Source organism: Elgaria multicarinata, chromosome 18, assembly GCF_023053635.1.
Source record: "Elgaria multicarinata webbii isolate HBS135686 ecotype San Diego chromosome 18, rElgMul1.1.pri, whole genome shotgun sequence".
NCBI lineage: Eukaryota > Metazoa > Chordata > Lepidosauria > Squamata > Anguidae > Elgaria > Elgaria multicarinata.
Genome location: NC_086188.1, coordinates 11784911 through 11799525, shown reverse-complemented (window position 1 = coordinate 11799525; position 14615 = coordinate 11784911). Strand labels below are relative to the sequence as shown.

At 42.3% G+C, this 14615-nt stretch overlaps 1 protein-coding gene across 1 annotated transcript in view; it reads left to right on the top strand.

Annotated features, from left to right (window-relative positions):
• PPM1F (protein phosphatase, Mg2+/Mn2+ dependent 1F) overlaps positions 1-14246 on the top strand; it is a 28052-nt gene extending 13806 nt beyond the window's left edge. Inside the window, exons 3-7 of the mRNA XM_063143736.1 lie at positions 1878-2077; positions 3313-3501; positions 7676-7819; positions 9763-9856; positions 13408-14246. Coding sequence (XP_062999806.1) covers positions 1878-2077; positions 3313-3501; positions 7676-7819; positions 9763-9856; positions 13408-13775 — 995 coding nt within the window. The 3' untranslated portion in view covers positions 13776-14246. The remainder of the gene's footprint in view (positions 1-1877; positions 2078-3312; positions 3502-7675; positions 7820-9762; positions 9857-13407) is intronic.
• Positions 14247-14615: the final 369 nt, after the last annotated feature.

Here is a 14615-nt window from a genome sequence, read left to right as displayed (position 1 = left end):
TCTCTCAGCCTAGCCTACCTCACAGGGTTCTTGCGAGAATAAAATATGGATTGGGGAACTGTGTATGCTGTTGTGAACCTCTTGGAGGATGGGCATGGAATATAAATGTAATTAAAAATGTCATGATTTTGCCAAACACCTGTTATCAGTTTGATCTTCTGATCAAGCAATCTGTTGGGTTACTTTCCTCTCCAAATCAAGAGTGAAGTAATAAGTTGGCTCCATCTACTGAGGATAATGAAAATTGCAAGTCCTTTAAGAACATTGAGAACAACGTATTAAACTTTCAACAGCTCTCTCAAGTTCTATTGATATAGCTGACATTATCTTTAAAAATACTTTTTCCTCCTCTCTCATAAACCGAACTCAGAGCCACTGGTGAGTAAATGTTCCATGGATAGGCAGAGTGATGCTGTGCCGTTGTGATGGACTACAGCTCCTATAATTTGTGACCTTTGGAGCTTATAGGAGTTGCAGTCCAAAACATTTGGATGAAACCACTAGTGAGTTTATATCAAGGCTTTGTTGCCCTTCTTATCACAGCTGTGAGCTCGCACTAATTTATATATAAAATGCTTAGGTATGTTACCGTTTTGCCACGCCCACTTTGCCTTCAGGGATTCTAGAATGGCTTCAGCTGATACAGGTTGCTAAGCAACAGTAACAACATGTAACATCAGCTGATACAGGTTGCTAAGCCCCTCGTCCGACTCCTCCGGCCTTTCCAAGGTAATCCTGCCCCCCTTTCTGCCTCTTCGCTCCTCCCCCCCCCACGAAGGTGGCAGCACCACGGTCCGGAGCATGGGCGAGGCATGGCCAGGGCCTTCGGTGGCCGTCTGGGAAGCCACTTGCCTGCTGCGAATGAATAAATAAATAAAATGCGATATTTAATTAATAAACTTTAAGATATGCTACAACGGCATAAGTTACGCCGGGTACAGCTAGTTCAATTAAATAATTCCATTCCGAATCCAAAACTTCCTGCTGAGAAACAAAAACAACCGAATCCTAAACAATACTATAAAACAGCCTTCCTTAACCTGGAGCCCTCCAGATGTTTCAGACTACAACTCCCAGCATTCCTAATTATTGGGCATGCTGGCAGGGGCTGTTATAAAACAGCATAATCTTGTACATTCCATACATAAAAGATTAAAGTGAGTAGCCTAAGTTGTTTAACACTTCAAAGGGTTGGATGAGCCATAAAGATAAAGGAAGGTGATTGTTTTATCTGATGAACAGCTCTTCCGGATCCCCAAACAAGTGATGAGCCAAGACTAAAAGAAAGTTGGTGATTGTTTTCACTTCCACATCCCATAAGCCTGTCCCCAAATAGGGCATATTAACCAAACAAAGACAGCTGTGTACATGATGTCAGCCTGCTCTAATGGCAAGTAAGGAGTTTGGGTGGATTTATAAAGATTTTAGCATATTGTAGCAGAAACGGGCTTTTCCAGGTACCCTTTCTTATTATGATTATTATTATTATTATTTATTTATATAGCGCCATCAATGTACATGGTGCTGTACAGAGTAAAACAATAAAATAGCAAGACCCTGCCGCATAGGCTTACAATCTAATAAAATCATAATAAAACAATAAGGAGGGGAAGAGAATGCACCAAACAGGCACAGGGTAGAGTAAAACCAACAATATAAAAGTCAGAACAAAATCAAGTTTTAAAAGCTTTAGGAAAGAGAAAAGTTTTTAGCTGAGCTTTTAAAGCTGCGAGTGAACTTGTAGTTCTCAAATGTTCTGGAACATACAATTCATGTTTGTCAAAACAATTCCCAATACTTTACCTTTTCAATTTGGAAATTTCTGATCCTACCCATGTATTAACTTTCTCTTCCTATCTGTATTTTTTGAACGGCAGTGCTGGATGGAGGTCCTTTGCAGCGCTGTTTCTTTAACAAACTTTGGGATCTTTGCTGCAAATGGCAGAAGCAGCCACCGCCACTGAAACCACTCGAGCGCTACCTCCAGATTTCCACCCATGCAACTCGTAATACCCGCCGGAAAATGGAGGACAGACATGTTTCTCTCCCAGAATTTAACCAACTTTTTGGCATGGCGGTAAGTCTCCAGGGCTCAGATAAGAAAGCACAGGTACCCACAGAAGCCACCATCCCTCTCCGAGATAATTTTAGCTGTTCAAAACCACTGAAAGGAAATCATCCACCCTTGACAATGGTGACTTTTCTTTTCCTATTGGTCATGTTGTCACAGTTTCACGCTGGCAAATTTGACATAATCCCACACGCTCTTGGCAACAATCCCAGGCCCTTGTCGCACAATGCATTCTTGCCAGAAGGGTGTGGTTTAACAAGCAAGTGCAGAACTGAAAGAGGAAAACCCTTCGGTTACTTGCTTTGTGGGGATGGGGACTAGGTCAGCTCAGCCAGGCAAATTCTGCCAGGGATTGGATCTAGATCATGACAGCGCATTGTATATAACAAGTTCTGTAAGGAATTTTCTGCAGAATAGATTGAGGCAGGACCAGCCCTACCCATTTTGTTATTTGAGGTGAAGAAGAAAATGTTGCGTGTGCGCGCACATACCCCCCCCCCCCCACACACACACAACACACAAGTCAAGGGGCATAGTACCAAAGTTAGCCAAGAAATTTTGGCACCGGAGGCAAAACATCCCACAAGCATCTCTCCTCCTCCTCTCCCTCTCTGTGACAGTTAAAAATGCAGTGGATCCTGGCTTAGTAATACTTACAGAAGACCCAACGGGACTTAAGTTAGTTATTTCAGTAGGTCTGCTTGTAATTATATGGCTCTACTTGTAATTATGGCTGAATTTGTTTTTAACTGTGCATATTTATTGTTTTATACTGTATGCTTTTATCTGTATGCTGCTCTGAGATCTTAATGATATAGGGCGGGATATAAATGTTTTAAATAAATAAATAAGTCTGTATCCATCCCAATAATAGTAATACTTTTAAAAAATGAAGGATTTGCTGTCTTTTTCATGACACTAAAAATCTGCTGCCTGAGGCAGCTGCCTCACACTGCCTAATAGTAGGGCCACCCCCAGGTAGAGCACACAAATCTCAAAACTATTTGCTAAGGTATGTGTTCTACCAACATAATAGTCAATAAATAGGAAGATTGATTTAAAATCTGAAAGTAGCCCAGTGTAAATGGAATTGAGAACAGATTAGCAGGTGGGGCTTATGTTGCTAACACCCCTGCCCCTTCTCAAAGCCAGTAGGGACATTTTGATACATTTGCACATGGAGATTTCATTCTGTTTCTGGTGTTTTTCCCCATCTACTTAAATACCCTTCCCACCAAAAGGACGGCGTCGACCGAGCATACTTCGCCGTGTTTGATGGTCATGGTGGAATAGATGCTGCTAACTACGCAGCTACTCACCTGCATGTAAATGTGGCACATCACAAGGAGATTCAGAAAAACCCAGGGGAGACCTTGAGAGAATCCTTCCAGAAAACGGATGAAATGTTCCTTTCTAAAGCCAGAAGGGAGGTGAGTAAGGAGAAGCAGATACTGCAATACAGGTAAATTGTTGGATCTGCCAGAAGAGGAGGTGCTGGAAAGGGGGGGGTGCTACTGCTGACGATTGACTTTTCTGTAACAACTTAAAGTCTATTATTTTGTAGAGTATCCCAAATTGATTGTGTATTGGTTCCCTTAATAGACTTAGCCTGGGAATCACGGTCCAAAAATCTGAGGAAATGAACGTTTTAATTTAGGTTCAGTGTCAATCGATGTCTCGGTCTTCATGTGTTCTAGCCATGTGTTTTAAACTTGGGTCGGTTTATCTCTAGTTCACTTCTTTTTCTTCACCTCAACTGTGATGAATTGCAGTACGTAGGCCAAGAATGAGGAGAAACTGAATCTGGAGTTGATCCCTTCTTTCTTATTTGAGTGGATTATAAACCTAAATTACTAGCAGGATAATAACCCTTGTTCTGCGGTTGGTGTAGTAAAAGTACATTGTAAGGTAGTTAGTAAGTAAGGTAAGTTATAGTATAGTGAGGCAAGGTAATAGTGTCGTGAATTAGATAGTAAGGGGATGTGGATGGACCTGCTATTCAAAAGTAATCTGTGATGGTGGATTAATTTAAATCAAAACCATTTTAAACACCAAAAAGACACACACACATACACACACACACACAATTTAAATCAGTTTTCCAATTGCATAATTTATATGTCTCCTGAATAAGCATGCATAGTACTAAGAGATTGTTATAAAAATTAAATCATATTGGTTTGCAATTAAGCAGAGCATTTTATAGAATCCAGAACTTTTGGATGTATATTACCTGGTCACAGAAAAAGGTAAACAATAGCGAAATCAATGGATTGCCATTTGACACGCTCTGTACAGATATGCAGGAATAATCCCTAAGCGCAATAATTTAACAATTAAATATCCAGAACTTTCCAAAAGCAGGATGAAGTAGTTACTGGGCAGAATATCTCTACCTGTGACTATCACTCCTCTTGTACAGCCACACGTACCCACCAAAAATTTCTGGTACTCATAAATTACCCCATCCATTCTCCTTTGCTTAGAATTCCCTCTCAGAACATCTGTGTGATGCCATTTCTCTCTGGCTGCTTCTAGATAAGACTTGTACTGTAACATTGGAATGTTGGAAGCTGCCTAATACTGAGTCAGACCATTGGTCCATCTAGCCCAGTACTGTCGACACTGACTGGCAGCGACTCTCCAGGGTTTCAGGCAGGATACTTTTCCTCACTCTACTTGGAGAAGCCGGGGATTGAACTGGGGGCCTTTGCATGCAAAGCATGTGCTCTATCACACTGAGCAATAGTACAATATGAGTGATAACACTCAACCACAAAGGTACTAAGGAAGTTTTATAGACGAATAGTTCAAAAGATATCACAAATTTACAAAAGACAGGCATATAGATAACATTTACAAGGTGTTCATCAAACATTCATAAAGAAGCCTACAATAAGTTGGCATCCATTAAACATTCATGACAAGAATCAATAATCTCATAAATATGCGTCTAATAAATAATTTCATAAAGCGTCTGATAAACAAGTCCTGTTTCGAAAATTCTTCATCAGTAGGACGCTGTAAAATGATACAAAAACACCTTACTCAGCATTTGTAACCAATCACATACGTTGTCATTTACTACATACAATGCAAGAAAACAGTATATTGGCCTCACCAACTGGTTCACAAAAGGAGCCGCGGCTGTACATTTAGAGTGGAATCCTCCAAGGTTTATCTAAAGAAGAAATAGTGAAACTTACAATTATAAACTATCCAAAACCTAAGTTGATTATACAAAACTATACTAAAGACTCTCAAGGCTTACCACCATATCATTTTCACGTATTCAAGCCGTCAGATAATGCTCTCAATTTCTTGAAGAGATTTCAAAAAGCTCCCAGTACTTATAGAGTGTAGTTAAAGTAGCCTGAATGCTGAGTAAGGTGTTTTTGTATCATTTTACAGCGTCCTACTGACGAAGAATTCTCAAAACAGGACTTGTACCAGACTACTGTTTATCAGACGCTTTATGAAATTATTTATGAATGTTTGATGAACACCTTGTAAATGTTATCTATATGCCTGTCTTTTGTACATTTGTGATATCTTTTGAACTATTCGTCTATAAAACTTTCTTAGTACCTTTGTGGTTGAGTGTTATCACTCATATTGTACTATTGTTATTTTCAACCACAGCCTTCTATTTTATTTTAACTATCACACTGAGCTACAGCCCTTTCCCACCTTGCCTTATTCATGGGATTTTATTGGAGTGGGGGGGGGGGGGCGGTCGTCCAGCTGACAACCTATTCAATTCGTAACCCTCCCATGATTTCCCACTGTTGCTTCTGTCTTTTTTCTAACTGAAGAAAATCCATTAAGGACAGAAAGATGGAAGACCTCCAGGATGTCTTTTGACTGGTAACTCTCAGAGCCATCTGTCTGGAAGCGTTCTCCTCTCTTTAAATCCCACCAGTGTTATTTACCAAGGGCAAAGGACCTTCATCTGAAATGGCCCTTAACAAAAAGTGCCTTTTATCCAGATGGGGCAGAGCCCTTTTATTCGTTTCTGTAATGTATTCTTTGTACTAACATTCTTAAGAATGGCTCCCCACCCCACCCCCTGGCGTGATCCTTGAATTTTCCTTTCCTGTCTGCTTGGAGCAGTCAAAATCATACATGGGCAACAAGTGTATGAAGAAAACGTATTGTGATAAAGCATATTCTTGACTTAGTACAGCAAGAAAAGCACTTAACCCTGCTTCCCATCCTGTTGATTTAAAATTTATCCCCATTGTTTTTAAGTGAACCGCCCAGAGAGCTCCGGCTATTGGGCGGTATAGAAATGTAATAAATAAATAAATAAGGCCTTAGCTAGACCAGGCTATATCCTGGGGCGAACCCCAGGATCGTCCCTGTGCGTCCGCATGACGCACGGGATCCCGGGATCAGGGAGGGATCATCCCTCCCTTGCCCCGGGATCTCGCCCTCCCCTTTGGGCCCGCTTTTTCCGCGTCTCAGGCTAAGCCCAAGACCGTGGAACGTTTGGCCCGTTTCTGCGGCTTGATCCACGCGGAGCCAGGAGCCGCACACGGGGCGCTGCGCCCATCGGGTTAGCGTGGGGGGAGCGGGAAAACCAAATTAAATTAAAAAACCACTAACCTTCAGTGCATGGGAGTTCATGCGCTGCCGTCGCTTTAAAAATAAAAATGGCGGGCGCAACACCTCTCTTCATGAGGTCGTCGCGCTTTACGTGTAAACGAGGGAGAGATCTCGCGTTAATCCCAATGTGAGATCTCCCTTCCTCTGTCCCGGAACAAAAGGTAGGTCTAGCTAAGGCCTAAGTGTGCTTAGGTGCTAGCATGATGGGTGTGTTTCCACTACTATAGTACAGAAATGCAACCTGAGCATTCTGTAGTGTAAATTCTGTAGATTTAGGTTATGCAATCTTATCCTCTTCTTGTTAATCACCTGCCATTTAACAAAGTAGTTATGAAATAATAAAACATCTCTGAGCAAGAACAGAGTATTTTTTAAGTTTATAATTCACGTTGATGCAGCCGTACAACCACTAAACCATATGTTGGTTCTCGATATCCGACCATACCTTCTTGCTTCAATCACTGCAGTGGTTAATTGCAATATTGTTAGAAAGCCATGAAAAAATACTGAGGGGAGTTACAGCCGGCGTTATCTTGAATAAAAGCAAAGCAAAGCAAGATCTCAAGGGCGTCTTCAGATGTGATTTTTTTTTTCTAACATAGATCGCTATTCCATGTTGGAATCAGCCTGAAAACTAGGTGCAGGTGGTCAGATGTGATGATTGCATGACTATCATTGATGCACGTTTGTATGTGAAACAATTAACATGTTGATTATCACACACGACGGTCTACAGATACTTTGCTTGCAGTTTCACACACAAGTGATTGTAGGTGTGTGTACGCAATAACTAGCATGTTTTGAGCAAGCAAATCACAACAAAAAATAAGGCTGTGGTGAACTCATTGTAATTCTTTTCACATCACTGATAGAAACTCTTTTGACACCAGATTGCTGCATGGTTAAATAATGAGCACCAATTATCCCCACACAGTTATGTTTCATCCTTTAAAAGGCTCTTTAGAACATTCCCTTTTTTTTTTCTTAATTTCACAGAAGCTGCGTAGCGGCAGCACAGGGGTGTCTGCCTTGATTGTTGGAAACAAGTTACATATAGCTTGGGTTGGAGACTCCCAAGTAATTCTGGTCCAGCGAGGGAAAGTTGTAACCCTGATGGAACCTCATAAACCAGACAGAGAGGTAACTGCTTCTCCTTTCAGCCTTTTCCACAAAGCTCTTCAGGTCAATTTAGGGTGCAATCCCTTGCATGTATGGATGGGGCGGGGTGGGGGTGGGGAGTCCTACAACACCCAACATTGTTGGATGGAGAATACTGGGAGTAGGACTTTTTCCCGTCTAAATATATGTAAGACTGTGCCCTTAATGTTTTATGGTTCACACTAATGCTGAACTTGGGCTGCCCCATGCCTATTAGTTCATAAGTAAAACGGAACCACCCCAAAATAAGAAAGTGGTCTACATATTTGGGGGACTCTCTAGGTGTTGCAGAAGTGTATTCGTTTCCATATTAAATGGAAAAGATACATTTAAAGACCCCAAATGGCCAATAAGGATCTGTGAGCTTTCGGGATCTACAGAATGTTGAGAGCAATTGAATCAGGGAGTGCTACGGGTGTGAGTTGAAGGAGGGGGGAAGAGGAAAATGGAGAGATACTTATAGCAAGTACCATGGAGGTCTGGATTAGGCTTGGGAAATAGCATATAGGAAATAAGTGCAAACTCTCTTTCTACAAATACTGCTATCACTGGGAAGAAGACTATGGAAATGCCATAAAATTATCTGGACAGCTACTGAGTACAATCATTTATTTTAATATTGTATTCATTTATTTGCTATTGCATTTATATCCTGCCTTTTTCCCTCTTGCAAAGAATCCAAGGTGGCTTATATAGACCTCTTCCTCCATTTAATCTGCACAAAAACTTGTGAGATAGGTTAGGCTGAGAGTCAGCGACTGGGCCAAAGTCACCCAGTGAGCTTCCATGGCCGACTAGGGACTAGAACCCGGATCTCCTGACTCCCAGTCCAACACCTTAGCCACTACACCACACTGGCTCTCTCGTTGAATCCTAAATACTACAAACTGTATCAGGCTGGGGTGCATCCAGCTTTCATCATTGGTTGGTGCTGTACCAACAGGTACACCACGAACCGATGATGAAAGCCAGCTGGCATGCACACAACTATAAACTTCAGGCGCAGAGAAATAGAAGAAGACCTTCATTCACATGCAATCCCCAACCACATGGGATCAACTTACAGAAAATCAGCTTCCACATGGCTAGGACTGCATGTGAAGACACTGAAGGGAGGAGAGGTTGGTTAGGGAATATATTTCCTTAAGTTCTAAAGCAGTGGTTCCCAAGGTGGGCGGTACTGCCCCCTTGGGGGCGGTGGGATTGCATAGGGGGGTGAGGTGATCTTTTCTGAGAAGTGCCTCTCCAGAAAGTCTTAAAACCCAGGGACATTTTTATGGGAGAAGGTAGTTTAGTCCCAAGCCATATAGGGGAAGAATCCACACATGTATTAATACAGTTTAAGAAGAGTCCTTTTAATAGTGAATTGTAATGTTACAAAAGCACCAAAACGCTAATGAATACCCTGCTTGGTGTGCCCTGCCACGCCGGCTGCAAAACAGAGGCATTCACTCTCTTTTCCCTCCCTCCCTCGGCAAGCCTGCAGTGGGTGCTTTGGATTTTGAATAAATATTCAATTAATTGTTACTGTTCTGAATTTTATTGTTATTATCTTCCTTAGTGGGTCAATGAAAACCGCTATTCTGAATAATGATTTTTATAGTGTAGGTTAGGGGGGTGCTGGGCATGAGTTTGTCGAACCAAGCGGCCGTGACCTGAAAAAGTTTGGGAACCACTGTTCTAAAGCAATAGCAGTATTGCTTTTTTGCTTTCACATAACAGAAACCAGTGCCTCAGTATGGAAGGAGTGTCTAAGAAGTACCTTATGAGGCTTTAAAAAAAAGGCCTTCACTGCCTTAGGAGGGAATAAAGGAGAAATGGTGCATTTTTCCCATTCCCAATTTCCAGAAAGTGCATCTAGGTTTTGCACTATCCACAACAAAACTTAGTGAACTGTTGTTGTTTTTTAATTTGTCGGTTTGTAGGATGAAAGACAGCGCATAGAAGCCTTAGGAGGTTGTGTAACTTACATGGACTGCTGGCGTGTCAATGGAACTCTGGCTGTTTCCAGAGCTATTGGTAAGTACAGTCCTTGAAGCTAGCCAGCCTATAATAGAATGTTCAATCAACGTATTTTGCTCTTAACAAAATACTGCCAGCCTATAAGTGTGATGGGAGGTGAGTTTTTTCTCTCCCACAGTTCGCAACTTCACATTTCTCAAGGGATAGGAAATTATTTCAAAATACCAAGGCTTAATAATCAGAATCTTCACAATTAAACTATATATATTATTTATAGAAAACATTCTTGCTTGACATTGGATGTCTTTATGGGCAGTCTGCAACGAAGGAGGCCAAAAAATACAGCAAGATCCAAATTGTACAAAGCCATTTTTTTTTCTTATTAAGAGATTGCATCATTTGCTAACCTTGGACTCGGTTTTCTCCTATTATTGCACCTACATTAATAATTGCTCTGCACAGTACATTGCCATAGTAACACACACCTGACAGTGCACGCTAAAGAATAAAGCTCTTTCAGTTCCTTCCTCGAAGCATCTGTAATGATATTTTAATATTGTAGATGTGCCACCCCAGATGGCCCGAATGTATGTTGGAATCAGAAGCTGTTGCTAACAGCTCTTTCTCTTCACCCTCACTGATAATTGGATGCTTGAATGTTTCGAAATGGTTTATACCTTGTTTTCACATCTGTCTGTGAAATGTTTTAGTTAGCTGTTTGTTTGTTAGTGCATGTTTAACCCACCTTTCTTTTCATAAAGAGTTCTTCTTAAAGGCAACTCAGCAGTGTTTATAAAAATGCAATAAAGCACAAGGTAAACAACGTATCAGTGAGGCAAAAATAAAAACTTCTTTTTTTTTTTTTAAGAGCAGCAGCAGGAGAAAAAACCCACTAAGGGCTTATGAGTATCCAATGAAGAGCAGGAAGCAACTCCTACATTGAAATTTCACCCGTCTAGCGGAGGCTTCGGGGAGGGCAGGAGGCTGGGGTCAGCTGGGGATACCTCATAGCCCCACATCCCCAATGTCCTCCCATCCCCCTGGAATGCCACCTTTCACCCACTATGAACCCGCTTTTGTGAGCATGTAGCAGCCGCTGCTGGCGCAGTTCTTTCCGGATGGGGGAAGAGCTGGGGGCATGGTTTCCTGTCTCTGAGCTCGAAGCCAGGAAACCCAAATATCCTATGTCCCCCAGACACTTTCTGTTGGGCATAGGATTGCTCTCTAAAGCATCTAACCATTCCCCGGTCAAACACCTGCTTCAACACCAATCTCTTGATCAGGTACCTAAAACCCTTTTCGTTTTGTAATTGCTCATATTGATTCTTATGACTGTGAGTCACCTTGAAGCCCCTTTTTAGACCAAAAGGCAGGGTGTAAATCTTTCTGTAAGTAAGTAAAATCAGGCAAAGAATGAGCCGGGCGTGTCTCCCAGTGCAATAGATTAGAGCCTGGTTACCACTACTAAAATGCCTCCACTTATTACCCTCCCACTCAGTATGCAGGCAGAATCGTATGGGAGAAAGCATTCCTTCAGATTTCACTGTCCCCAACAATGCCTTCATTATAGTTTGCTTTTGTTTTACAATGTCTTGTGCTATGCTATCCTATGTATACTGTGTGAGACTTGGCAGTGGGTCCCTATTTGAGACAAATAGAAGGAAAGAATTGGCTCTGAAGCCTTGCCATGAAGTAAAAGAGGAAAAGAAAGAAGTTAGGAGTGGCTGTTGAGTGCAGAAATGCCAGGCAGAGATGCCGTCTCTTGTTTTGCTCTCTGTGTAAGAAAATGCAAACCGCGCCCGTTTACAGTTTCCCTTCAGCTTCCTTTCATCTCAACTGAGATCATGCAAAAGCCCAATTAAAATGAGTGGATGTTGCATAGGGGCTGTACTTGGAGGATTCTGTCTGAAGCCTGCAGCCTGGGAGAGTCATGAATCACCCTCTGGCGAGCAGCTGCTGCTGATATTTGCCCTGGGTCTTCCTCCCCCTCCTTTTAATGGTGTCTTTTATGAGACGCCATTTTGATTGCCCAGAATATCACCGATGTAGCATTACTCCAGGGCTTTTGGGGCAATTAAAAGGCAGCTCACTGCCGCCATATACTGATCAGAGTGTGCTGATACCACCTACTCACCAGGTAAACCAATAAATATAGGAGAGAGCCCACCGGAAGGCATTCTGCTACTAGCACCCTCCTCTCCCCAAAAGCTGGAGCTGGCCCTGTCTGCAATTTCCACATTTCAGTCCTTTTCTTATTATCTGGTTATATTCCTCCATGGATATATGTTATTATAGTTCTTTATAAATAACAATTATCATTTTATTGAGTGCTGCCTTCCATGTGAGTGGTCTCATTATTTAGGTCATTTAAAAGTGGCCTGCTCCGTGCACTTCAAGGATGCATGTGATGCAAGACATGGGCACTGCAGTTTTGCACTCCTCCTCAGGCTCTAAGAACTTTTTGCATTTGTCACTTGTTTCTCTAAGGCTTTTATCCCGGGGTCGTCCCGGCCTGCTCCCAGGATATCCTGTGTGTCATTTACATGAACAGGGATGACCCCAGGATAAACCTTAGGTCTAGCTAAGGCCTAAGACAGCTTTCCCCAACCTGGAGTACAACTCCCACTATCCCTTACCATTGGCCATGCTGTTTGGAGCTGATGGGTGTTGTAGTCCAAAATATCTGAAGGGCACAAAGTTAGGGAAGGCTGCTCTAAGGCTTGGGCAGAACAATTATTTTTTAAATGCAGTTGTCTCTCTTTAATTTTAGGGTTTTTTAAAATGTTTTGATTAATTGCCTTTATAAGTTGTTGAGAAGTGAATTTTATGTGAGTGTTCTTGTTTTTACCTATTCCTTGGATGGAAAGGCAAGATAATAAGTTCCTAAAATTTAATATAAATCATTCTGGATGTATGTGGGCGTGTTTATTCCATCAGTAGTTCAGTGGTGTAAAGCTACTTCCTTGCCAGTATTCCAGTGATTACGCAAGATGCTGCCTACAGCTAATCAAGGCAAGGAGTTTTCATACTCCCAACTGTGTGTGAACAGTAAGAACCTTTAGCAACTTCCTTCATATCATTGCAATGAGAAGTACATTGGAAAACTAAATAATGAGCTGGAGGACTTCAGCCAGATGTCTTCGGCTCAGTTCAGGCCTCATGCCAAACTATGGCTAAAGAAACTGATTTACAGTGGTGTCGGAACTGGCAACCCATAGTTTGCAATCGGCCAGCAAACCACAACAGTAGTTTGCAGTTGGGTATGGGTTTGCAAACTATGGTTCCTGCCAGCTGTGATGGTCTGGTACCTTGCTGTTGCCCTGCCTCCAGATGTTGCTGTACCATGGAGACAGGAGTGAACTTATGAGCTTACAAAGCAGAGTGTTAAGAGGAGAAAAAACGATGGATTCCTCTTTTATGTTTGGAAGCTCAAACAATGGTTGGAATTCTAAACTATGGTTAGTTCAAACCATGGTCTTCCCATTGGAGACAAGAAGACAGTCAAAGGCTTAAAGGTAAGGCTTGGACACTCACAAAAGGAACGGGTTGGTTGGAAATTTGTAACTTGTCTGAATTTGTACCTCAGTCTCCTCTGCATCCTTTTTTAGGGGACCTACTCCAAAAGCCTTATATCTCTGGCTGTGCAGATAGTGCATCCTTTGAGCTGACTGGTGCCGAAGATTACGTGCTTCTAGCCTGCGATGGATTCTTCGATGCCATCCAACCTTTTGAAGTGGTGGACCACGTTCTAGAGCACTTAATGCAAAACGAAGGGGATGGACTCAAGACTGCCGAGAGGCTGGTGGCTGCAGCAAAGGAGAGTGGATCCACTGACAACATCACCGTCCTGGTGGTGTTCCTAAGGGAGCCCAAAGATGTCATGGCCGACTGCCTCAGAGACCCCAAAAGCTGCTCTGCTGAGGATTGCTCAGCTGATTCACCCTTTAACTTCTTCAGCTCAGAAACAAACAATTGAAGGGTGACTGCCAAATCCATTTAAAGCACAACATCGAAATATACCCCAAGTTTTAAAAACAAAAACACACCTCTCACTGGAAACCGAGGTTATTGTGTGGTGGACAAAATGCCAGAATGTAAGTGACCAACACTTCGAAGATTCTTCTGTAACTCAAGCCTGTGCCTGGTTGTACCACTTTAGACTGCAGGTTGAGAGATCACGTGACTAAATGCTCCTCCCTATGAAAAAGGAATCCCCGTATCTATGCAGAAAAAGACTATTATATCTGGGAGAAAGAAAGATTCGAACCTCAACTTCTCTTTGACTCGTTACTTTGCTATGTGGAGGGATATTGTTTAATAATGGCGGAGCATGCAACCAGTCTGAAGTGATCCAACTCAGGCACAAGTTAACCAACTCAGAAAGAACTAGGATTCAGTGAGCCTGGCAGGTTGTACATTTACTTCCCTGGAAGTAGTTTAAAGGCTGCTCATAGAATAGCAGAGTTGGAAGGGGCCTATAAGGCCATCGAGTGCAACCCCCTACTCAATGCAGGAATCCATCCTAAAGCATCCCCGACAGATGCTTGTCCAGCTGCCTCTTGAAGGCCTCTAGTGTGGGAGAGCCCACAACCTCCCTAGGTAACTGATTCCATTGTCGCACTGCTCTAACAGTCAGGAAGTTTTTCCTGATGTCCAGCTGGAATCTGGCTTCCTTTAACTTGAGTCCATTATTCCGTGTCCTGCACTCTGGGAGGATCGAGAAGAGATCCTGGCCCTGCAGCTTGAGAGACGTTGAAAGGTATCTGAGCTAAAAGTTCAATTCTTGAGACTCCCTGGAATAAGTTTAAATAGCATT